This window comes from Megascapheus bottae, chromosome 1 (assembly GCF_031878675.1).
Source record: "Megascapheus bottae isolate mThoBot1 chromosome 1, mThoBot2.hap1, whole genome shotgun sequence".
Lineage (NCBI taxonomy): Eukaryota > Metazoa > Chordata > Mammalia > Rodentia > Geomyidae > Megascapheus > Megascapheus bottae.
The window spans coordinates 42,822,114-42,848,075 of NC_143509.1; the positions used below are offsets into that span (position 1 = coordinate 42,822,114).

The 25,962-nt window shown below is 39.9% G+C and overlaps 1 protein-coding gene across 1 annotated transcript in view; it reads left to right on the forward strand.

Annotated features, from left to right (window-relative positions):
• The window catches only part of Yeats2 (YEATS domain containing 2), a 91,841-nt gene that overhangs the window by 3,774 nt on the left and 62,105 nt on the right, over positions 1-25,962 (forward strand). The window contains exons 2-7 of the mRNA XM_090342871.1: positions 8,731-8,849; positions 13,171-13,268; positions 15,676-15,768; positions 20,232-20,477; positions 22,565-22,680; positions 24,221-24,382. Coding sequence (XP_090198997.1) covers positions 8,750-8,849; positions 13,171-13,268; positions 15,676-15,768; positions 20,232-20,477; positions 22,565-22,680; positions 24,221-24,382 — 815 coding nt within the window. The 5' untranslated portion in view covers positions 8,731-8,749. The remainder of the gene's footprint in view (positions 1-8,730; positions 8,850-13,170; positions 13,269-15,675; positions 15,769-20,231; positions 20,478-22,564; positions 22,681-24,220; positions 24,383-25,962) is intronic.

The window sequence follows — 25,962 nt, forward strand, 5'->3', positions numbered from 1 at the left end:
CACCCTACCCTTGAGCCAAGCCCCACTTCCCATTTTCTAGAGGTTAATTGGAGATGAGTCTCAGGTCCTTTGGTGCTTACGCTGCCTTTGAACCATGATCCTCAGATCTCAGCCTCCTGAATAGCTAGGTCGCTCCTGGTGACCCTGAGCTTTTCTGCTCTACCACTTGAACTACACCTCCTACTTCTGGTTTTTGGCTGGTTGACTGGAGATAACAATCCCAGTCTTCTGGCTTCAAATCCGTGACCCTTAGATCTCAGCCTCCCAAGTAGCTAGTATAGCAGGAATGAGCCACCCATGCCTAGCTTGTTTTGTGTTTATTATTTTGTGTATTTGGCGGCGGCGGCGGCGGCGGCGGCGGCGGTGGCGGTGGTGGTGGTGGTGGTGTGTGTGTGTGTGTGTTGGTACTGGGGCTTTAGTTTCATGTTCTTGTTTGACTTTTTTACTCAAGATGGACATTCAGCCACTTGAGCCACACCTTCACTTCCGGGTTTTTGCTGGTTAATTGGAGAAAAGTCTTTTGGATTTGTCTGCCTGGGCAGATCTCGCCCTCCTGAATAGCTAGGACTAGGAGTGTAAGCTGTTGATGCCCAGCTTGCCTAACTTTTGAAGTGTATAATTCAGGTATTTTCTGTAATAGTCACAAAACTGTTCATCCATCACTATGATTGAATTCTGTGGCATTTCTTATGAGTGGTCAATCCCAATTTTCCTAACCTCCTGGCAACTGCTTTCTGAGGACTTGCCTATTTGTAGACATTTTATGTAAATAGATACTACAGATAGCTTCTTTGACCTGCAGTAGTTTTCAGGGCTCATCCATGTATTAGCATATATTAGCACTTTGTTTCTTCTTCATCTATGTTTTCGTTACTGTTTGGGAAACATCTATGTTTCGTTACTGTGGGTGGACATGCTAGGGATCAAGCTTAGATCTTGTATCTATACCACTGAGTTACAAACATTTCTTCTTATTGCATAGTACTTTTTTTTTTTTGTCAGTTGTGGGGCTTGAACTTTGGACCTGGATACTGTCCCTGAGCTCTTCAGCTCAAAGCTGCCACCCTACCCCTTGATCCACAGTGCCACTTCCTGTTTTCGGGTGATTAATTGGAGATGAGAGTCTCAAGGACTTTAGTGCCCGGGCTGGCTTTGAACTGAGATCCTTAGATCTCAGTTTCCTGAATAGCTAGGATTACAGCTACTGTAATCGTACTACTGAGCCACTGTGCCCAGCTTCATAGTACTTTTTACAAGAATGTACCACATTTTGTTTTTGCTGTTCATCCATTGATGGACATTTGTGTTGTTTCTACTTTTTTTCATTATAAATAATGTTGTTCCATATATTCACAGTTAGCTGTTCATTGCTATGACAAGACCTTTAAAATAAACAACTTGTAAGAAGGATTTATTTTGGCTTATTGGTTTCAGAGGTTTCATGGTTACTTGGCTCTGTAGTTTTTGAGCCTGTGGCAGAGGAAAGCTGTCATCACATGGCATCGGAAAACAAAAAGAGAGGATAGAAGCTGGGCACCAGTGGCTCACACCTGTAATCCTAGCTACTCAGGAGGCTTGAGATCTGAGAATCATGGTTCAGAGTTAGCCAGTTCAAAGCCAGCCTGGGCATGAAAGTCTGTGAGACTCTTACCTCCAATTAACTACCAGAAAACCAGAAGTGGTACTGTGGCTCAATTGGTAGAGTACCTTGAGCTGAAGAGCTCAGAGTTCAAGCCCCACAACCAACCTGAAAGTGAAGGCATGGTATGTGGGAGGGGGGAATGAGAATAAATGGTGCTGAGGTTCTAGTATTCCTTTCAATCACTTACTTGGAATAAGATAACTTATTTCTGCTAGGTCTTAACCTCCAAAAGATTCTACCATCTCCTAACATCCCATCAGCCTTCAGAGCTTTTGGGACATTTAAGACATGAACTGAGCACTGATGGCTCACACCTGTAATCCCAGCTATTCACAAGGCTGAGGACTAGAGGATTCAAGGTAGGTTGGTTAGGGGAAAAAAAAATCTTTGAGAGTCATCTCCAACTAACCAGCAAAAAGCATGGCTCAAGTAGTAGAGTTCCAGCAATGAGCAAGAAAGCTGAACAGAAGCACAAACCTTGTACTGCCCTCCCACCAAAAAAAAGCCAAATCATAACATGTACGCATAATATTTTTACATAGACATGTTATCATTTCTCTTGGATAAGTAGGGATGGGATTGCTAGATCAAGGAGTAATTCTGTGTTTAACTTATTTAGAAATTGCCAAAAATTCCAAAACAGCTGTATCATTTTCTATTTTTTGGGGGGGGTAAACTCTTATCTCTGAGCCTCTGTGCTCAAGGCAGTGTTCTACTACTTGAGCCACAGTGCCATTTCTGGCTTTTTTTGTTTGTGATGTGGTACTGAGGAATTGAACCCAGGTCTTCCTGCATGTGTGAGCACTCTACCACTCTACCATATTTCCCAGCCCCAATATTTATATTTGTTTAGTGTGTGAGTTCCCATTATGTATTTTGTGGAGAGGGAATGAGTCTGGGAGCTTGAATTCAGGGTCTGGGTGCTCTCCTTGGGCTTTTTTGTTTTTGTTTTTTTTTGCTCAAGGCTAGTGTGCTTGAGCCACAGTTTCCCTGTTTGAGCACACACTTCCACATTTTTGAGTGCTTAACTGGAGATAAGAAGAGCCAGTACTGGTGGTTCATGCCTGTAGCTGAGATCCAAGGATCACAATTTAAAGCCAGCCAGGGCAGAAAAGTCTGTGATACTGTCTGTGCTCAGAAAAAGCCAGAAATGGCACTGTGAATAAAATGGTAGAGCACTAGCCTTGAGCAAAAGCAGCTCAGGGCAGCATCTATGCAGAATCCAAACCCCAGTACTGGCAAGAAAAAAATGAATTAAAGATATAGGGGCTGGGAGTTTGGTCTAGTGGTCAAGTGCTTGCTTAACATTCACGAAGATCCAGGTTTGATTCCTCAGTACTACATAGATAGAAAAAGCCAGAAGTGGTGCTGTGGCTTAAGTAGTATAGCACTAGCCTTGAGAAAGTACTATGGTCAGGCCTTAAATTCAAGCCCCAGGACTTGCAAAAAAAAAAATAATAATAATAATAAAAGTCTTACAGACTTTCTTGCCTGGGCTGGCTTCAGACCATAATCCTCCGTCTAAGCCTCCTACTTGGCTAGGATTAAAGGTATGAGCTACCAATATCTAGCTCCTATTGTGGGTTTTTGGGAGAGAGAGATGGGAGAGGTCATGGGGCTTGAGTGCTTGAAGCTTGAGGCCTGGGCTCTGGCCCTGAGCTCTTTTTAGCTCAAGGCTAGTGCTCTACACCTTTGAGCCACAGCACCACTCTGGTTTCACTTCTGGCTGAGTAGTTAGTGTTACAGGCATGAGCTCCTAATAACAGTGTACTCTGGTCTTTTTTCTTTTGGTGTATGTGCCAATCCTGGGGCTTGAACTTAGGGCCTGAGTGCTGTCTATCCCTGAGCTTCTTTGTTCAGGGTTAGTGCTCTTACCACTTGAGCCACAACTTTACTTATATTTTTGGAGAATTTCACAGACTTTTCTGCTTGGGCTGGTGTTGAACCTTGTTCCTCATATCTCAGCTTCCTAAATAGCTAGGATTACATATGTGAGCTACCAGTGTATGGTAATTTTCTTTCTTTTTTTTGGGGGGGGGGGGTCAGTCATGGGCTGGAACTCTGAGCCTGGGCTCTGTCCCTGAGCTCTTCAGCTCAAGGCTACCACTCTAGCCCTTGAGCCACTTTTGGATTTCTAGTGGTTAATTGAAGATAAGAATCTCACAGACTTTAGTGCCTGGGCAGGGTTTGAACCACAATCCTCAGATCTCAGCCTCCAGAGTAGCCAGGATTACAGGCATGAGCCACCATACCTGCAATCATATTTTTAATTATACAGTTTGAAAGATTATTTTTTTTCTCTGAGTTTAATTCAAGGTATAAAACATTAAAAGGTTTTTTTTATGGTTTTGGGCTTAAACCTTTAACAACTTGTACCTGTTTATGGTGTTTGGATGGGGCTGGTAGGTTTACTTAAAAGCTTTCATTTTCATGTGTTTGCTGTGGAAAGTATTTTCTGTTTGAATGGATAATATTTGCTTTTTATAAGAAGGCTGCTTTGATGAGGTAGAAATTTTAAGTTGGAGGATAGTAGGTCTTATTTTAGCCCTGGTAAATTATTCATTTGATTTTGTATCTACATATTTGGTTTTGGTCTAATAGAGCAAAAATCTACTCTTATAAATTATGAGGGTAACAGTTTTAAAAAAAAAATTGTTCACGGGGATCTGGGAGTTTGGCCTAGTGGTAGAGTGCTTGCCAAGCGTGCACGAAGACCCGCGTTCGATTCCTCGGTACCCCACATACGTAGAAAAAAGCCGGAAGTGGTGCTGAGGCTCAAGTGGTAGAGTGCTAGCCTTGAGAAAGACAAAGGACAGTGCTCAGGCCCTGAGCTCAAGCCCAGGACTGGCAAAAAAAAAAAAAAAAAATCACCCTTTCACGTTCAAAATTTAGAGAGGATTAGGATACTTTGTTTCAAAGTTGAATTGCCAATTTCTAACAGCTGCTTACATCTCCTTCTCATAAATCTAAAAGCCTCACAAGAAGAATCCCAAATGTAATTTAATCTTGGGTCACAGATGTGCCTAGCTTTAGCTAGAATTTATTTCAGTGTGGCATGTTTGTACTTTAGTATTTATTGTTTTTGCTAGATAGCAGCAGACCTGATTATTTAAGAATGTTCAGGGCAGAATCTTTAAGCTTTTTTTTTTTTTTTTTTTTTCCTGGATCTGGGGCTCTAACTCTGGGCCTGGGCGCTGTCTCTGAGCTTCTTTTGCTAAAGGTGAGCATTCTACCACTTGAGCCATAATGCCACTTCTGGCTTTTTATTGTTGTTGTTTAGTAGTTTATTGGAGCTAAGAGTCTAGCTAGAGGAGTTTCCTGCCCAAGCTGTCTTCGAACTGTGATCTTCAGGACTTAGCCTCCCGAATACCTAGGAATACAGACATGAGCCACCAGTGTCTCTGGTTTTGCCAGTCCTGGGCTTGAGCTCAGAACCCGAGCACTGTCTTTGGACTTTCTCAAAGCTAGAGCTCTACCACTTGAGCCTCAGCACCATTTCCGGCTTTCTTCTATGTATGTGCTACCAAGGAATTGAACTCGGGTCTTTGTGCATGCGAGGCCAAACTCCAGGCCCTTAGTGTCTCTGTTTTTTTTTTTTTTAGAGAATTTATTAACATTGATTTTTTACATCATATTTCAAATGACATATTTAACAAAGAAGTATTCAAGAAGGGAATCTATATACAATCACTGGCACTTAGATTTTAGAACATAATTAAAATTAGGCTGAGGGTTTGTATATCATAGATACATATTAATCTATGTAATATATATATAAACATTATGTTTAGAGTCATAAGTTTTTATGTCTATGTAGTTGTGTTTATATTTCCAATACCATGTCCATAGCATTGGGTATACAAATATTGAGTCCTCGCTCTTGTACTGTTTGGATCTAATAGCCACATATTAAGGACACCATGTGCCTTTTGTTCCTTTGGTCTTGACTTGTCTCACTCAACATGACTCGCTCTAGATTCATCCACTTCCCTGTGAATGCCATTGTTTTATCTTGTCTGTTGGCTATGTAGAATTGCATTGTGTGTGTGCACACACACACACACACACACACATATCACATTTTCTGTATCCATCTGGATTGTTTCCATCGCCTGGCTATTGTGAATAGTGCAGAGATAAACATAACTGAGCAGGTGTCCTTATCATATCCTGGGTTATGATTTTCAGGGTAGATGCCCAGAGGTGGTATGGCGGGATCATAGGGAAGGTCAATTTTCAGTTCTTTAAGAAACCTCCACACTGCTTTCCAGAGTGGCTGAACTAGTTTACAGTCCCACCAGCAATGCAGTAGGGTTCCTTTTTCTCCACAACCCCACCAGCATCTGTCATTGTCTGAGTTCAAAATCTTGGCCATTCTTGTTGGGGTAAGGTGATATCTTAGCGTTTTTTTATTTGCATTTCCTTTATGACCATGGATGATGAGCATTTTCTCATATGCTTTTCTGCCATTTTAACCTCTTCTTTTGATAAGTTTCTCTTTAGTTCCCTTGCCCATTTAGTAAATGGTTTGCTGGGTTTGGGGGGGATTAGTTCCTTGAGTTCCCTGTAGATACTAGATATTAAGCATTTGTCAGATGTATTATTGGTAAATATCTTTTCCCAGTTGGTTGGCAGTCTCTCTACTTTTGTAGCTATGCTTTGATCTGTGCAGAAACTTCTTATTGTTAGGTAGTCCCATTTATTGAGTCTCTCTCCAATCTTTTGTGACCCTGGGATTCTTCTGTTCAGGAATCTTTTGCTTGTGCCTATGAGTTCCAGTGTCTCTCCTACCCTATCATGTAGCAGTTTCATGGTTTCCAGTCTGACATTGAGGTCTTTGATCCACTTTGAGTTAATGCTTGTGCATGGTGAAAGGCTAGGGTCAATTTTTAGTTTTCTGCATGTGGCTGCCCAGTTTTTCCAGCACCAATAATTGAATAGGCTGTGTTTGTTCCACTGTATATCTTTGGCTCCTTTGTCAAATACAAGTTGACTATAGGTATGTGCTTCTATTTCTGGATCATCTATTCTGTTCCATTGATCTTCTGGTCTATTTTTGTGCCAATACCATGCTGTTTTTGTTATTATGGCTCTATAGTAGAGTTTGAAGTCTGGTATTGTAATATTGCCAGCATTGTTCTTCTTGCCTAGAATTATTTTGGCTTTTCTAGGTCTTTTCTTGTTCCATATAAACTAGTGTCTCTGTTTTTATCAGAAGCTTTTTTTCTCAAGGACTACATGAAAAGTAAATTACTTTGTCCCCTCAAATTAAGTTATTAGTGGGTTTTTCTTATCTTCCTTCTCTGCATAAATTTCTTCTCTGATAACTCTCCTAATTTTAGAGGAGTCAAGAGTTATGCTTTATTGAGGGAGGGAATGTGGGAGAAAAACATGAGAAGGGGTATTAATGTTTAAAAAGTAATGTACCCACTACTTGACAAATAAAACTGTAACCCCTCTGTACCTCAACAGTAAAATACAATGAAAAAAAGGAAAAGAAAAAAAAGTTATGCTTTATCCCTGAATTGAGGATAAAATAAACTACATAGTTTGTTTATATACATATATATATATATGAACCCTCCATCTTCTTAGGGAGGAGCCATTGTTACTTTTGAAATTACTTGAGAGGGGCTGGGAGTTTGGCCTAGTGGTACAGTGTATGCATGGAGACCTGGGTTCAATTCCTTGGTACCTCATACATAGAAAAGCCAGAAGTAGTGCTGTGGCTCAAGTGGCAGAGTGCTAGCCTTGAGGCCAAAAAAAAAAAAAAAAGAAATATCTAGGGATGTGGTGAAGACCATGCACACCATGAATTTTATAGATGAATAAATGAGAATGATGCTTGACTTGGGGTCTGTTTTACAGATAATCCCATAAAATGATCTACAAGCTCTAGAAGACAGGTGGCCACTGAGGAAGCACTTTGGTGCAGGAACAAAGTGAGGTCTATATGTTAGAATTTATTGACCTGGTTTAAGGTTTATCTGTGAGTAGAAGATAGGGTTCTTTTTACTTGTCTGCATTCATGAGGAAGAAGTAAGGCTTATATAACTACCAGAGTTTTTCTCACAGTGTTTAATTATGACCAAAGAAGAAACAAAACTCCCCTCTTTTTAAAAATTAACTTTACAAAAATAGTAATTAGATTCTAAGGTACTCCAAAAATATTCAGAATTACAGCAGTTGACTCATGATTATGGACTAGCATTTTAATAAATTGCTGGGATATTTACAAATGCATGAAGCATAGTGTTATTTTAATAAATTGCTGGGATATTTACAAATGCATGAAGCGTAGTGTTATTGGCACAGTTCTGCAGTTAGAGAAAAATGTTTTCATGGATTTAGGCTTTACATAGTTACCATTCCATAATGAATCTCCCACCTGTATCAAGTGCTCTTATATGTCTCATAAGATGTACTAACATAGTTCTTCATGGTGCTTTGAGGTGTAAGTGCTCTTAGCACCTCTAGTGGCATCTTTTTTCCATTGGTGATTTTCAAGGTAAGGTTTTACTTTCATACTCCTGCTGACCTAGGCTGTGATCCTTCTATTTATGCTTCTCCTGTTGCTGGGGATGACCCAGCCATTGTCATTCCCTTAGCTAGGTTATCAAGCATTCTGCCACAGTCCCCAGATAATGGTTGAGGACTTGTTTTTTGCCAGAGCTCATCTTATACCTTGTTCTCCTAAGTAACTATGATTATAAGCCTGAGTCCCAAGGCTCAACCTTTTTTTTTTTTTTGCATTTAGCAACTTTTGTGTGTGTGTATGTGTGTGTCAGTAGTGGAAGGTGAACTCAGTGCTTTGCTCTCTTTTAGCTTTCTTTTTTCAGAGCTAATGCTCTACTGTTTGAACTGTAACTCTGCTTCTAACCTGTTGCTTGTTAGTTGAAGAGTCTCATGAACTTTTCTGTCCAGGTTGACTTAGAACCTGGATCTCACATCTCAGTCTTCTGAGTAGGTAGGATTATAAGTATGAGCCACCAGCAACTGGCTACATCAACTTTCATGTTCCAATATTGTACTGCATGGTAAATACCCATGTGTACAATGCTGTTTGTCAATTTATTATTGTTTTGCAGTGAAGAACTGAACATCACCATGTCTGGAATCAAGCGAACAATCAAAGAGACTGACCCTGATTATGAAGATATAGCTGTGGCCCTTCCAAATAAACGACAAAAAGCAATTGAGAATTCAGGTAGAAATTGATTACATTATATTAAAAATGAACTATGTCACTTGAAGGGAAATTGGGGGAGAAGGAAGGAAAGAAGGGATGGCATTGGCCAAGAAGCATTATACTCATAGCCTGACTTGCAGATTGTAACCCTTTGTACAACTACTTAATAAATGATAATAATAAAAATGACTTGCCTTGGGAAATTATTTCTTAGTTGACATTTGCCTTTTTTTTTTTTTTTGCCAGTCCTGGGGCTTGAACTCAGGGCCTTGGACACTTTTTGTGCAACGCTGTGGCCACAGCACTACTTATGGCTTTTTCTGTGTAAGTGGTACTGAGGAATTGAACTAGGGTCTTCATGCATGTCAGGCAAGCACTTAACCACTAGGTCAAACTCCGTGCCCCCATTTGCCTTTTCTCTTAAGAAATGAGAATAATTAGGCTCCTGCCTGTAATCCTAGCTACTCAGGAGGCTGAGGTCTGAGGACTGCAGTTCAAAGTCCATGAGATTCTTATCTCCAATTAACCATTAGAAAATGGGAAATGGGGCTGTGGCTCAAGGATAGGGTGGTGGCCTTGAGCTGAAGAGCTCAGGACAAGCGCCCAGGCCCAGAGTTCAAGCTCCATGACCCACACATACCCCAAAAAATGAGAATAATTTCCATGGTTGTGTATATAATCACAGGAGTTTGTAAGAAGGATTTGTCAAGTGTTTTGTGTAATAGTATATAATAGTGGCATAGAAGACTGATCTGGCAGAAACACATTAAGTCATGTGTGAAAGTGGTGTGAATGAAACAAACAGCTTTAGCTATTTTTGCGTGTTCCTTTTCTTTTTTTTTTTTTTTGCCAGTCCTGGGCTTGAGCTCAGGGCCTGAGCACTGTCCTTGGACTTTCTCAAGGCTAGAGCTCTACCACTTGAGCCTTAGCACCACTTCCAGCTTTTTTTCTATGTATGTGGTACCGAGGAATCAAACCTGGGTCTTCATGCATGCTAGGCAAGCACTTTAACCACTAGGCCAAACTCCGGCCCTGCGTGTTCCTTTTAATTATAGTCTTACGATATTTGGACGATACTGGGTAATCGTGTGGTGACAATAGATGATCTATAGATAAAGGCTATTTATTTTGATGTTTGCATGTTATTTTAATGTGTATAGAAACAGTTTCACCAGACTTGTTTTGTGACTTAGAATAAAATAAATTATTTAAGAATATTACTTGTGACTAGGAATGTGGCTTAGTGGTAAAGTGCATAAAGCCCTGGGTTCAATTTGTCAGTACTATGTAAAGAAAAAAAGCTGGAGGTACCATTGTGGCTTACGTGGTAGAGAGTTTGCCTTGAGCAAAAGAAGCTCAGGGACAGTAATCAAGCCTTAAGTTCAAGCCCCAGGACTGGCCAAAAAAAAAAAAAATTACTGTTAGTTAAATATTTTACATGTGTGTCAGCCTGTATTTTATCAGTGATGGAATACTTGAGAAACAATGAAAGGAGGAAATACTTATTTTGCCAGTCCTGGGGCCAGAACTCAGGCCTGGTGGCTGTCTCTGAGTGACTCAGGCTCAAGACTACCAATTGAGCCACAATGCTGCTTTTGGCCTTTTCTGAGTAGTTTATTGGAGATAAGAATCTTGCAAGTTTGCCTCCCATAACTCACACCTGCAATCCTAGCTGCTCAGGATGCTGAGATCTGAGGACCATGATTCAAAGCCAGCCTGAGCAAGAGTGTTTGTGAGACTCATTATCTCCAGTTAAATCAAAGAGAATGCCAGAAGTGGTACTGTGGCTCTAGTGGTAGAATACTAACCTTTAGCTAAAGGAGCTGAGCTGTAGTTCTCAGGCCCAGAGTTCAAGCCTCAGGACTGGTAAAAGGAAAAAAAGAGAGTCTTATGGACTTTTCTGCCCAGGCTGGCTTTGAACTGTTATCATAGATCTTAGCCTTTCGAGTAGCTTAGGAATACAGGCAAGAGCCACCAGCACCTGCCTGAGGGAAAAAAAAAATTGTCAGTCATGGGGTTTGAGCTCTGGGCCTGAGCACTGTTCAAAGCTAGCACTCTACACTTTGAGCCATAGTGCCACTTCTGGTTTTCTGGTGGTTAATTGGAACCAAGAGTCTCAGAGATTTCTGTGCCCAGGCTGTCTTTGAACCATGATCCTCAGATCTCAGCCTCCTAAGTAACTTAGATTACAGGTGTGAGCCATAGGCACCCAGCTAGGCTGAGGAAATTTTTGATTTCCTGGTTCCAGTCCAAGCCATAAGTCAATTACTTTGGTCTTAAGATGGATAGAATGTCTGGTAGTGTAACAGAGGAGGCTGTTCACCTAATGGCAGCCTAGAACCAGAGCTTAGAGAGCCAGCAGGCCAGAAATGGCCCTAGGGAAAAAAATATACTCGTCATAGATAATCCCTAGTGCTGGGAGTTTGGCTTGGTGGTAGAGAGCTTGCCTAGCATGCACGAAGACCTGGGTTCGATTCCTCAGTACCACATACATAGAAAAAAGCTGGGAGTAGTGCTGCAGCTCAAGTGGTAGAGCTCTAGCCTTGAGAAAGTCCAAGGACAGTGCTCAGGCCCTCAGTTTAAGACCCGGGGTGGGGGGGGGGGGGAATAATCCCTAGTGAGCTCCTTCTTCAACTAGGCCAGACTGCCTAGAGTTTCCACTACTTCAATTGCTTCATCAGCTGAGGATCAAGCTTTTAGCATATGATATTTAGGAGACATTTAAGATCCAAACTAGATTTACTTGGGAAGAAATTAGATAGCTTTTTTTTTTTTTTTTAAAGCTGTTCTAGGGCTTGAACTCAGGACCAGGGCACTGTACTCACTTGAGTGACAGCTCTACTTATGGTTTTTTTGGTGCTTAATTGCAGATGAAGAATTTCTTGGACTTTCCTACCTGTGCTAGCTTAGATCTTAGCTTCTTGTGAAGCTAGGACTATACACATGAGCCACTAGCATCCAACATATATATATATATATATATATATATATATATATATATTTTTTTTTTTTTTTTTTTTTTTTTTTTTTTTTTTGCCAGTCCTGGGCTTGAGCCCAGGGTCTGAGCACTGTCCTTGGGTTTTCTCAAGGCTGGAGCTCTACCACTTGAGCGTCAGCACCACTTCTGGCTTTTTTCTATGTATGTGGTACCGAGGAATCAAATCTGATTCTTCATGCATGCTAGGCAATCATTCTACCACTAGGCCAAACTCCTGACTAGATATATTTCTTTTTTTTTTTTTTTTGTGGGGCTTGAACTTGGCCAGGGCACTGTCCTTGAGCTTTCAGCTCTAGACTACTGCCTTATCCCTGGGCCTAGGCACTGTCCCTGAGTTCTTCAGCTCAAGGCTACCACCCTACTCCTTGAGCCACAGTCCCACTTCCTGTTTTCTAGAGGTTAATTGGAGATAAGAGTCTCATGGACTTTAGTGCCCTGGCTGGCTTTGAACCTTGATCCTCAGATCTCAGCCTCCTGAGTAGCTAAGATTATAGGCGTGAGCCACCATGCCCAGCTTGGACCAGTTATTTTTATTTTATTTTTTTTTTGCCAGTCCTGGGCTTGAGCTCAGGGCCTGAGCACTGTCCTTGGACTTTCTCAAGGCTAGAGGTCTACCACTTGAGCCTCAGCACCACTTCCAGCTTTTTTCTATGTATGTGGTACCAAGGAATCGAACCCGGGTCTTCATGCATGCTAGGCAAGCACTTTAACCACTAGGCCAAACTCCCGGCCCTTGGACCAGTTATTTTTGTAGGCTGTCTTTGGTTTGGTTTTGGCTGATATTTTGTTGTGAATAGATCCAGGTTTTTTGTTTGTTTGTTTGTTTGTTTTTGTTTTTTGTTTTGTCGTGGGGCTTGAATTCTAGGCCTGTGTTGACCCTGAGCTCTTCAGCTCAAAGCTGCTGCCCTACCCCTTGAACCACGGTGTCACTTCTGATTAATTAGAGATAAGGGTCTCATAGACTTTAGTGCCCAAGCTGGCTTTGAACCATGATCCTCAGCTCTCATCATCCTGAGTAGCTAGGATTACAGCCACTGGGCCCGGCATTCCTTAGACATTTTTTGCTCAAGGCTAGCACTCTGCCACTTGAGCCACAGCACAGCTTATTCTGTGTATGTGGTACCAAGGATTCGAACCCAGGGCTTCATGCATGCTAGGTGAGTACTCTACCACTAGGCTACACTCCTGGCCCCTAGATCCAGCATTTTTGCAGGAATGTCACATGGTAATACAGTAGTCCCTTTAGTGCTTTGTTGTTGTTGCTGCTGCTATTGTTGCTTATTGACCAAATCAAGACAGCTACTAAATTGGGCTTGGGCATATTTTATGTTTCTTATGTAGCTCGAGATGCTGCTGTCCAGAAGATTGAGACTATTATCAAGGAACAGTTTGCTCTTGAAATGAAAAATAAAGAACATGAAATTGAAGTCATTGATCAGGTATAAATGATGATATATTATAAATGATGATACATTGAAAAAAGACATTTAAATCTCTGGAGGAAAGTATATGATGGTTTTTTGTTGTTGTTGTTGTTTGTCTTTTTTTTTTTTTTTTGCCAGCCCTGGGTCTTGAGCTTAGAGCCTGAGCACTGTCCTTGGGCTTTCTCAAGACTAGAGCTCTACCACTTGAGCAACAGCACCACTTCTGGCTTCTTTCTATGTATGTGGTACCAAGGAATTGAACCGTGGTCTTTGTGCCTGCTACTACACAAGCACTCTACCACTAGGCCAAACTCCTGGCCTGATATTTTTTTTTTTTGTGAGTCATAGGTCTTGAACTTGGTCTGGGCACTGTCCCTGAGCTCTTTAGCTCAAGGCTACAACCCTACCCTTGAGCCAACCCCCATTTCCCGTTTTCTAGAGCTTAATAGGAGATAAGAGTTTCAGGTCTTTTTGTGCCCGGGCTGGCTTTGAACTTTGATCCTCAGATCTCAGCCTCCTGAGTAGCTAGAATTACAGGCATGAGCCACTGCGCCAGCCTCTTGAGATTTTTTTGCTCAAGACTAGCACCTTACCACTTGAGACACAGCTTTGCTTCCGGCCCTTTAGTGGTCTGTTGGAAATAGTCTCAGAGGCTTTCCTGCCTGGGCTGGCTTTGAACCTTGATTATCAGATATTAGCCTCCTGAACAGAATTAATTATAGGGATGAGCCACCAGTACCCAGCAATCCTATTGTCAGTCTCATAGGTAGCTAGAATTACAGGTATGACGTACTAGCATCAGCCCTTCTATTTGTTTTAAAATGACATAGTATCTTACAGTGTAACTCACCACGGTGGCCACAAAGTTATGATTCTCCTCCTTTAACCTCTAGAATTGGAATTGCAGACCTAAACCATCAAATCCAGCAAAAAATACTAGTTAAAAAACATCCTAGCTGGACATACTAAACCCACTAGCACAACGATGTTCATTGCAGCACTATTTACCATAGCAAAGATATGGAACCAACCCAGATGTCCCTCAGTTGATGAGTGGATCAACAAGCTGTGGTATTTGTACACAATGGAATTCTATGCTGCTGTCAGAAAGAATGACATCACCCCATTTGTAAGGAAATTTACTTAGAAAAAATCATATTAAGTGAGGGAAGCCAAAGGAACATAGGCCCAATAGTCTCCCTCATTTGTCATAATCAGTAGAAACATTGGACTCTCCTAACAGAGATTCATAATAGAACAAAATCTAGAAACATAAGGCCATATAGTATGACACTAAATGTAAGGACCTCCAGGATAAGGAAACAAAAGCCATATAATGAGTGATTGTTGTCCTTAATGTACCATGTTATCTCTCATCTCTTTTGCTATCCCTTGGTTATCTCATATTGTTACAATATTTCACCCTGTTATCTGATATATTTTATATGTGCATAATTGGTTATTTGAAATTGGATAGGGAAGGGGGGAAATCAAGATAAGGGGTGGGGGTGGAGGGAGGGAAATGGGGACCAAGTCATGAGAAAGGGTATCAATGTTTGTGAAGTAATGCACCTTCTGTCTGGTGAACATAATGTAACCCTTCTATTAATTACAATAAAAAACTTATTTAAAAAAATCCTAGCCGGGCACCCAGGCTCAGAGTTCAAGCCCCTGGACCCCCACCAAAAAAAAAAAAATACTGAGACATTGGTACCAAAGCTGTAATTCTAGCTTCTCAGGAGGCTGAGATCTGAGGATAGTGGTTTTAACCTAGCCCACACAGGAAAGTCTTGAGAAAGAGCTGGTGGTAAGAGTCTCCTTTTGACCACAAAAAATTCAGGAATGGAGCTGGAGCAAGTGACATAAAAGTTCAGGTACGCTTCCCAGTTCCTGAATTCCAACCCTAGAACTGGCACCAAAAAAAAAAAAAATTGGTTATAAGATTTATAGAGGTGGGCCAGGAGTTTGGCCTAGTGGTAGAGTGCTTGTCTAGCATGCACAAAGACCGGGGTTCAATTCCTGGGTACCACATACATAGAAAAAAGCTGGAAGTGGTGCTGAGGCTCAAGTGGTAGAGCTCTAGCCTTAAGAAAGTCCAAGGACAGTGCTCAGGCCCTCAACTCAAGCCTAGGACCTGAAAAAAAAAAAAATTACAAAAGAGAAAACGTTATTTGATTGTCAGAAATAATCCTTCTTTGTTATTTGGGTAGAATATGGATAGTCTCTATTTTCATACACGTACATATTAATATATTAACATATCTTTTTGGTAGTTCTTTAAATCTTTGCCAATTTTTTGGTTGGAAATGTTTTGTTTTTCTTTATAAGTCATGCCTCTATTATTTGCATGTCTTGTTTTGTTTGTTGTATGTTGCTTGTATTTGCTGTATTCTAAAAATAACATGCAAACACTTGTTTTTAGCGATTGATTGAAGCAAGAAGGATGATGGATAAACTTCGTGCCTGTATTGTAGCGAACTACTATGCTTCTGCAGGTCTTCTAAAAGTTTCTGAGGTAAGAATTCCTTATTCACTTGCTAGTCAAATTTGTTGTATTATGTCAGTATGGAATGCCTATCTTTTAGAATTTGACAAGCCTAGCCTATCTTTCTGGTAAAATACACACATTTATCTGTCATTACATGCTTCCATATCCCTTGGTTTTCCTTCTCTAACTTGTTAATACTTAATCCTTCTTACTAATTGTTAGCATTATCCTAAGCTCTGTGGTTTGATTGAATACAAGTGAGACTTGTTTGCAGCTTGTCCTGGTTCCTAATTTGGCTTATTTCTCTGCACCCCCAACCCCACCCTATACCTGTATGAGGGCTTGAACTCAGGGCTTCGTGCTGTTTTTTTATCCAGCACTGAAGCTTTACCACTTGAGCCTCACTCTACTTCTGGCTTTGTGCTGGTTTATTGGGAATAAGAGTTTCTTCAGTTTGTCTCTCTGGGCTGCTTTCAAACTGTGATCTTCAGTTTTCAGTCATTGGAGTAGTTAGGGTAAGTAGCTAGGTGTAAATCAACAGTACCCAATCCATTTAATTTATCTTATTCAACATCCCTTGCTAATTCCTCCCACTCTTTTTTCTTTATTTCTTTTTTTTAGGGGGGAGGGTAGGGGGGGCTCAGTCATGGGTTTGAACTCTGGGCCTGAGCGCTGTCTCTAAGGTCTTTAGCTCAAGGCTAATGCTCTAACACTTGAGCCACAACCCCATTTCTGGTTTTCTTGTGGTTGAAGAGACTTAGGGATTTTTGTACCTGGGCTGACCTCAAACTGTGATCCTCAGATTTCAGCCTTCTGAGTAGCTAGGATTACAGGCATGACCCACTGGTGCCCAACTTCTTCCACTTTTTATATCAACTTTCAGATTTTTTTATTTTTTTATTTTTTGCCAATCTTGGGTGTTGAACTTATGGCTTGGGTATTGTCCTTGAGCTTTCTCAAGCCTAGCACTCTATTACTTGAGCCACAGCATTACTTCTGGCTTTTTCTCTGTGTGTGGTTACCTTGGAATCAAACCCAGGGCTTCGTGCATGTGAGGCAAACACTTTACCACTAGGCCATATTCCTGGTACATTTGTTTTTTTCTTTAAGCCAGGGTTCATACATGCTTTTATAATCATGTGCTCTATCACTGAATTCCATCCCCCAATACTTTGCTCATTCTAGTAATCTTTCTAAAGTCAGGCATCAGGGATTAGACTGAACTGAACTGAAATGGGCTCTTCTTGTTTGATGTTTTGGTAATTTTAGCATAACTTTTGTTCTGTGATATATATATATACACACACACACATATACATACACTTTTTTTTTTGCCAGTTCTGGGGCTTGAACTCGGGCCTAGGCACTGTCCTAAAACACTTTTTGCTCAAGGCTAGTGCTCTGCTACTTAAGCCACAGCACCACTTCTGGCTTTTTGTGCATATGTGGTACTGAGGAATTAGCCCCAGGGCTACATACATGCTAAGAGAGCACTCTACCACTAGGCCACACTTCCCTCAGTGAGTGATTGTTGTCCTTACTGTACTATGTTATCTCCCATCTCTTTTGCTATCCCTTGATTATCTCATATTGTTACAGTATTTTACCTTGTTATCTGATATATTGTATATATGCTGATTTGGTTATTTGAAACTGGATAGGGAAGGGGGGGGACAAGATGAGGGGCAGGGTGGGGGGAGGGAAATGGGGACCAAGACATGAGAAAGGGTATCAATGTTTGTGAAATAATGCATCTTCTATCTGGTGAATATAATATAACCCTTCTATTAATTACAATAAAAATATGAAAAAAAGACAAAGTAAATTGTTTTGCAATATGAAAAATAAAAGGTATATGTTACTTTGGGGGAAAAAAAGCTTATTATCCGGGCCTGGAGTGTGGCCTAGTGGTAGAGTGCTTGCCTATCATGCACAAAGCCCTGAGTTTGATTCCTTGGTACCACATACACACACAAAAGCTGGAAGTGGTATTGTGGCTCAAGTGGTAGAGCTTTACTAGCCAAGCCCAAAGACAGTGGTCAGGCCTTGAGTTCAAGCCCAGAATTGGCAAAAAAAAAAAAATAGCAGTTCTGATCTGTGATATTTAGTGGTCTAGAAGTGCATATATTTTATCTTGTTATGATGAATAGGATTTATTCAAGGTTATTGAAGTATTTTTTAATTTATTATATGATACCTAATTGACCAGGGCACTTACTATCCCTTAGCTTTTTTGTTCAAGGCTGGCACTCTACTATTTGAGCCATATTGCACTTGTGGCTTTTTCTGTTTATGTGATACTGTAAAATTGAACCCAGGGCTTCATGCATGCTAAGCAAGCACTCTACCACTAAGGCACATTCCCAGCTCCCAAAATTACTTATTTAAATTAATCTCATTTACTTAAAATAGTCCTAGAATCATTTAGAGTTTATCACAAAGTTCTGAGAAATCTTTATTGATGATCTTTGTCAGCTTTGAGACTTTGATTCTGAAGAAGTAGTGTGATTCCTTTTCACTAAAATGAGTATTTTTGGTCTGGTCTTTTTTCCTCCAAGTCCTGGAGCTTGAACTCAGGTCTAGTCAATATGCCTGAGCTTTCTCAAGGCTAGTACTCTACCACTTGAGCCACAGCACCACTTCTGACTTTTTCTGTGTCTGTGGTACCAAGGAATCAAACCCAGGGCTTCTGTGTATGCTAGGCAAGCACTCTGCCACTGGGATACATTCTTGGCCCTAAACCAATTTTTTTCTTTTCTTTTTTTGGGGGGGTGGGGTCATGGGGCTTGAACTTGGTCTGGGCACTGTCCCTAAATTCTTCAGCTCAAGACTACCGCCCTACCCTTGAGCCAAGCCCTACTTCTGGTTTTCTAGAGGTTATTGGAGATAAAGTGTCTCAGGTTCTTTTGTGCCCTAGCTGGCTTTGAACCTTGATCCTCAGATCTTTGCCTCCTGAGTAGCTAGGATTACAGGCGTGAGCCACCGTCCAGCTTAAACCTAATATTTTCATAAAGAGTTTTAAAGTAAATAATACAGTTCTAAAAATGGCATCTTAGGAACATAACTACATTGAATGACTTAATGGAATGCAGTGTATTTCACTTGTTTTTTTGAGAATGAAGAGTACTTTGCTAGGAAAGTAAACTTTTTTTTTTCTTTTTTTTTATTGTAATTAGTAAAAGGGTTACATGATATTTGCCAGATAGAAGGTGCATTAATTCACATACATTGATACCCTTTCACATGTCTTGGTACCCGTTTCCCTCCCCCCCACACCCCCTAGGAAAGTAAACTTTTATCTTGAGGAATGATGTAGATAGTTGGATAAGGATGCTATGAAGAAGCTATTACTATTTTCCCCCCCCATGGTGGATCATGGAACTTGAACTCAGGGCCTGGGTGCTGCCCCTTAGCTCTTCAGCTCAAGGCTAGCACTTTACCACTTGAGCCACAGGGCCACTTCCAACTATTAGAACCTAGAGTTTATTGTCTTATAGGATGGATTACTGCTTGAGACAAAATCAGGGTTTTGTCCACTAAGAGTTTTGTTTGGTTTTATTCTGTTTTGTTTTCATAGACAGTTGTATTATATTTCAAAATTACTCATTCTTTTTCTTTCCCTTTCTCCTTATCACATTGCTTTTTTGTTTTGTTTTGTTTTTTGTTTTTTTTGTTCCTTTGCCAGTCCTGGGGCTTGAACTCAGGGCCTGGGCACTGTATTACTATATATCTTTATTTCTCTATTTCTTGTTTATTTTCAGAAGCCCTTATATACTGTAGCTTTTTGTTTGTCTTATTTTGAAACATTGTCTCACTATGTATTCCAGGCTGGCCTCAAACTCCTGATCCTCCCTTGTGCATTGTGTATACTGGCTTATCTTTGGCTTTTAGTGTTGAGCTTACTCTAGCTTTTTTTTAAAAAGGACTTTAGACTTTTATGGATATTGGAAACTTAAGGATTTTAAACAAGATCTTAAGGTGCAGATTTTTAGAGAACAATTTTTTTTTGTCAACTTCTTCTGTCTATTAAAAGTTCACTTGCATAAAATAATGGCATTTGCAGGGAAGTGGATAAATGTAGAGCGAATCATGTTGAGTGAGACAAGTCAAGACCAAAGGAACAAAGGCACATGGTATCCTTAATATGTGGCTATTAGATCCAAACAGTACAAGAGCAAGGACTCAATATTTGGGTACCCAGTGCTATGGACATGGTATTGGAAATATAAACACAATTAGTACATAGACATAAAAATCTATGACTCTATAGACATAATGTTTTATTACATAGATTAATATGTATCTATGATATACAAACCCTCAGCCTAATTTTAATTATGTTCTAAAATCTAAGTGCCAGTGATTATATATATAAGATTCCCTTCTTGAATACTTGTTTGTTAAACATGTCATTTGAAATATGATGTAAAAGTCAATGTTAATAAATTCTTTAATAAAAAACAAGTTCACTTTCTTTTTTTTTCCTCTAGGGATCAAAGACATGTGACACAATGGTTTTTAATCATCCTGCTATCAAGAAATTTTTGGAATCACCATCTAGGTCATCTTCTCCTACTAATCAGAGATCAGAAACACCATCAGCTAATCATTCAGAAAGTGATTCTTTATCTCAACACAATGACTTCTTGTCTGACAAAGATAATAACAGCAATATGGATATGGAGGAAAGACTCTCAAGCAACACGGAGCAGAGACCAAGCCAAAATCCTGGAAGGGTATAGAGTTTGATGGAGGGGAGGGAGCCAGAGGAAAGAGCTAGCATTTATTAAGTATGCATGAGTTGTTCATTGAATATTCAAAAGAGTCATAGCATGTTTTCCTTTTGAGTGACACTGTAGGTCTTAATGAAGTTAATTATAATTGCCTAAAAGGATTAGAATTGAGTAGCCCATATTCTAATTTTAGGGCTCAGAGCTCCAATACATAGCACAGTTCCTTGATGTCATTATGTATAAAGGCAGAAACTTTTAGGAGTTGGCATTTCAGTGACCTTCTAAAATTCTTTACACTCTTGTCAAATTTATTCTGTCATCTTTATTAAGTGACTCTCAAGCGCTTTACTCTGTGAGGCTATTTTATATACTAGTAGCTGGAGAGAATTGGACAAATAATAAATAGAATTGAAAAACATAAGCTTGGCGTGGTGGCTTATGCCTGTAATCCTAGCTACTCTGGAGGCTGAGATCTGAGGATCAAGGTTCAGAGCCAGCCCGGGCACAAAAGGACCTGAGACTTTTTCCCCACGGGAAGTGGGGCTTGAGCTAAAGAGTCCAGGGACAGCATTCAAGCCAAGTTCAAGCTCTATGACCCCTCCCCCCCCAAAAAAGACATGTATTAATATATGATCCTGTTAGCTTGTGTTTGAGTTTCCAGCTCAAACTTGATACAGAGTGTTTACTAGGTTAAGCCTAATAAACAGAATTGAAAGACATGTATTAATACATGATCCTGTTAGCTTTTATTATTTGAGTTTCCAGCTTAGTATATTTGGCTACAGTGTTTATTAGGTTAAGCCAATGGTTTTTCCATGTTCAATAATCGAGGAATTTTCTGAGTTGCTTTCCACATACTTACATATTAGTTGTTTGATTTTTTTAAAGAAACTTTTTCTAATTATAAAATAAGAGCAAAATAGACCAAGACACTCAATGGTGCTACATAAAAATCAGAACTTTAGTGTTTGAATTTACTTTTATCTTCCTACTGTAATTTCTGAGAAAATATTGCTAATATTTTAAGAATAGTTTAGGTCTAAGTAGTCATAGGATTTAGAAATTCAGGTCTTTTAAACACTGTTAGATCATTTGTGTATATATTTAATAGAATCAGCATTTCGTATGGGCAGTGCACTTTCCTAAGAACTCCAAACAATCATAAATTAGGTGCTATTAAACAAAAATCCTTTCAGGAAATTGTAGCAAAGAGTAAGTACACAAGACTCTGTTTTAATACATAGAAAGAGCAAGATTTTATCTTCCCGCCCCGCCCCCCGCCCCCCTCCTCTGGTTGTGGGGCTTGAATTCTGGTCTTGGGCTGCTGTCCCTGAGCTCTTCAGCTCAAGGCTACAGCCCTAACCCCTTGAGCCACAGCCCCACTTCTGTTTTTTCCAGTTGTTAATTGGAAATAAGAGTCTCAAGATCTTTAGTGCCTGGGCTGGCTGGCTTTGAGTGGCAATCCTCAGCCTCATCAGTAACTAGGATTATATGATTTTTATCTTTAAAATAACCATTTATTGCTTTTCCTTGCAAAATTATTATAGAAGTTTAAAAGGTAAATTGTATTGAACTCTTCATTTCCATTCCCATTTTCCAGAGATAACCATTTTGTTTTTCCCCTTCCACACCTTATTTTCATATGTAAAGCAGTTATGTGAATCAGCAGACCATTAAGAAGAATACAAACTTTTTATTTAGTTTTTGGCCTGTCCTGGGGCTTGAACTCAAGGCCTGAGCACTGTCCTTGGGCTTTTTCTTCAAGGCTGGTGCTCTGCTACTTGAGCCATAGCACCATTTTTGGCTTTTCTATATATATGGTGCTGAGGAATTGAACCTGAGTCTTCATGCATGCTAGGCAAGCACTCTATCACTAGGCCAAACTCCTGGCCCTGAAGCACACAAATGTTTAAGTAAATTAGTTCAGTATTTTCAGTAAATATTTTAATATTTTAAGAAATATTACAAAGCTTATATAGTAAAATTTCTGAATTTTCCACTCATAGCTTTTGTAATAGTTCAATTTCTGTCTTATTTCGAATTGCATAAAATATAAGTGAATATTAATTGTGACTTGTTTGTTTGTTTAGGACACTTCCAATGGTACTAGCTCCCATAAACCAGAACAAAGGAATACTGATATCACAGGGGATGAGACTTCACGCCTATTTGTGAAGAAAACAATAGTTGTTGGTAATGTGTCCAAGTGAGTACAGTTGGATTGTCCCATTTTCAGTGTCATTTATAGTAATACTTTGGCATTGCTGTTCCTTTATTGTGGTATTGAAGTGGGATAGTGTCAGGAATTCGTTTTCACAAGCTCTCAGTTGCTTCAAAAGTAAATTTTGAAGACAGGAGTCAGTGTGGCTCACAGCTACTCAGGAGTCTGCGATCTGAGGATTGATGTTCAAAGACAGCTCAGGCAGGAAAGTCTGTGAGACTCTTATCTCTGATTAAGCACAAAAATATCCATAAGTAGAGTTTTGGCTCATGTTGGGTAGAATGCTAGCCTTGAGCAAAAAGGCTCAGGGACAGTACCTAGGCTCTAAGTTCAAGAGCACACACACACACATAAAAGTAAATGGTGGTCCAGAGACTTACTTAGTACAATCTCATTAGTAAGCAGAATTAGAATTAGAATTTAGAGGCTTCCTCCTTCCTGTGCCTCTATTTTCTGCTGTATTCACAAATATCCACATATAGAAAGACTTGAGATGGTCACTCTAATAAAATGTTGCTGGAGAGGCACTATAGTAATAATAATCTGTTGTATTTTTTTGTTCCATGCTTCTTGTTGGTCATGGGGCTTGAACTCAGGGCTTAGGCACTGTCCCCAAGCTCATTTGCTCAAGGCTAGAGTTTTACGATTTTAAGCCACAGCGCCACTTCCATTCTTTTTTGGTGGATAATAGTTTCATGGGCGTCTTTCAGCCAGAGCTAGATTTGAACCACAGTGCTCAGATCTTAGCCTCAAGAGTAGTTAATTACAGGCATGAGCCAGTGGTGCCCAGCTCTCATTAAATTTTTGAAAGCCTGTGAGAGTGATAAATTCTCAATGCATTGGTTCTCTAGTTTTCAAATCTACATTTTTTTTCCCTCCATGTATACAGTTAGTCTCAGTACCAGCCATTTATTTGTGATTGGCCCTATCAAAGCTAAAATAAAATTCTTTTAGGGCACCCAGCTTCTTGTTTTCTGTTGAAAATGGAAGAATTTAACGGTGGTAAGCTTCTTTAACTTTTTTTCTTTAAAAACCTAATTTTAGGTCCTTCTTAGTGCTTCTGTAAGGCAAATCAAAGAGGCTTGGATCTTACAAGTGATTGAGACATGAGAACAAAGTAGATCTCATTTATAGCTCTTCATGTACATGAATATTTGGGTGTAGGTACTCTTTGTCATCCTAGAAAATATAATAGTAGGCAGCTGTTTTCCAGATTCTTTATTTCAAAAGTAAACTGAGGTCTACCTTCCTTAATGTGTTTAGATCCTTCCTTAAAGTGTTTGCCATACATTAGTTTAGAAGAAAAAGTACTTGGAGCTGAACACTGCTGGTTCATGCCTATGATCGTATATACTCAGGCTGAGATCTGAGGATCACAGTTCCTCACCAGCCTCTTTTTAGAACAGCAATAACAGAAAGTTTTAGGGGTTAAAAATACAATGATTAGCTACAAAGACTCATTTTTCTTGTTAGGTGATATAGCTACTTAATACTGTTCACCTTTATTCTTGTTTTTTACCCCTAGGTATATACCTCCAGATAAGAGAGAAGAAAATGACCAGTCAACCCATAAGTGGATGGTGTATGTCCGAGGGTCCCGTAGAGAACCCAGCATTAACCATTTTGTCAAGAAAGTTTGGTTCTTCCTTCATCCTAGCTATAAGCCAAATGACCTTGTGGAAGTTAGGTGAGCACATGTACTATTTAGCCTAAAAAGTACAAGAATGATTTAATTTCACAACATTCCTTTGGAAGTTATGTATAATTAGTAATTTACTCAGGGTTGGATCTTAATCAGTTTTACCTGTGTACATTAATGTTTCCTGGAAAAGACACTGTCACTTCCTTCATATTTCTCCTGACTTAATGATATGAGTTAGTTGCTTCCCTCTGGAAACTAAGTTTGTGTATCTACCTTTCCTTCTGACTTTTTGCTGATTTATTGGAGATCTAAGAGTCTCTTGGGATTTGTCTGTACCACCTGGCTTCAGCTCCCACTCCTTGTGGAGGTACTGGGTACTGACTCCAAGGCCTCAAGCATGCTAGGCCAGTGCTCTACCATATGAGCCACACATCAAGTCAGAAATGTAATTTGTGGAGAAAATACAGGAGAAATTAATGGAACAACACTGCAAACTATTAGGGTTATCACTGGGGCTTGAACAGAGGGCATGGCACTTTTACTTTAGCTTTCTTTACTCCTTGCTGGTTAAATGGAAATTTAACCAGCCAAACCACAATCCTCAGATCTCAGCCATGATAATAGCAGGTTTAGATTGTAACTTAAAACAGGATCAAAGCCAAATATATAGTGGTGCCAAGGGGCACAGGATGAAGTAATTTTTGTAACTAATGTAAATGTGGATAGCAAGCTTAATTATTTAAATTCCAGCAAAAATGATAGTCTAAACTCATTTGCAACATGCCTCAATTATACTGTTTGTATGCTAAACCCTTACAGAGAATAAAATATATTAAGTTCCTAATTCATACATACAGACTAACCTTCAGAGACTAGACAGAAATGACTGTGGCCAAGAAAAGTCAAAGGCAAAAAGTCAAGTCAGGAATTCAGGAATACTTGTTTGTTAAACATGACATTTAAAATACGATGTGTAAAAAAAAGTAAAGTCAGGAAAAGGAACTATATATGTGTGTGTGTGTGTGTGTGTATATATATATATATATATATATAGAGAGAGAGAGAGAGAGAGAGAGAGAGAGAGAGAGAGAGAGAGAGAGAGAGGGAGGGAGGGAGGGGGAGAGGGAGAGAGAGGGGTGAGAACTATAGATATATGTGTGTGTGTGTGTGTGTGTGTGTATAAAGAGAGAGAGAGCGAGCACTCTACCACTTGAGCCACAGCACCACTTCCAGCTTTTTCTATGTATGTGGTACCGAGGAATTGAACCCGAGTCTTCCTGCATGCTAGGCAGGCACTGTACCACTAGGCCAAACTCCTGGCCCTTTTTTTTTTTGCCAGTCCTGGGCTTGAGCTCAGGACCTGAGCACTGTCCTTGGACTTTCTCAAGGCTAGAGGTCTACCACTCGAGTCTCAGCACCACGTCTGGCTTTTTTGTTGTTGTTGTTTCTATGTATGTGGTACAGTGGAATCAAACCCAGGTCTTCTTGCATGCTAAGCAAGCACTATACCACTAGGCCAAACTCCTGGCCCATGATTTAGCTTTATGTGAGGAAACCTAGGAGATTATAGAAGGACATGGATTCCTGGTTCATTCATGATAAAAGAACCTTTTCTCTGTAGAGTA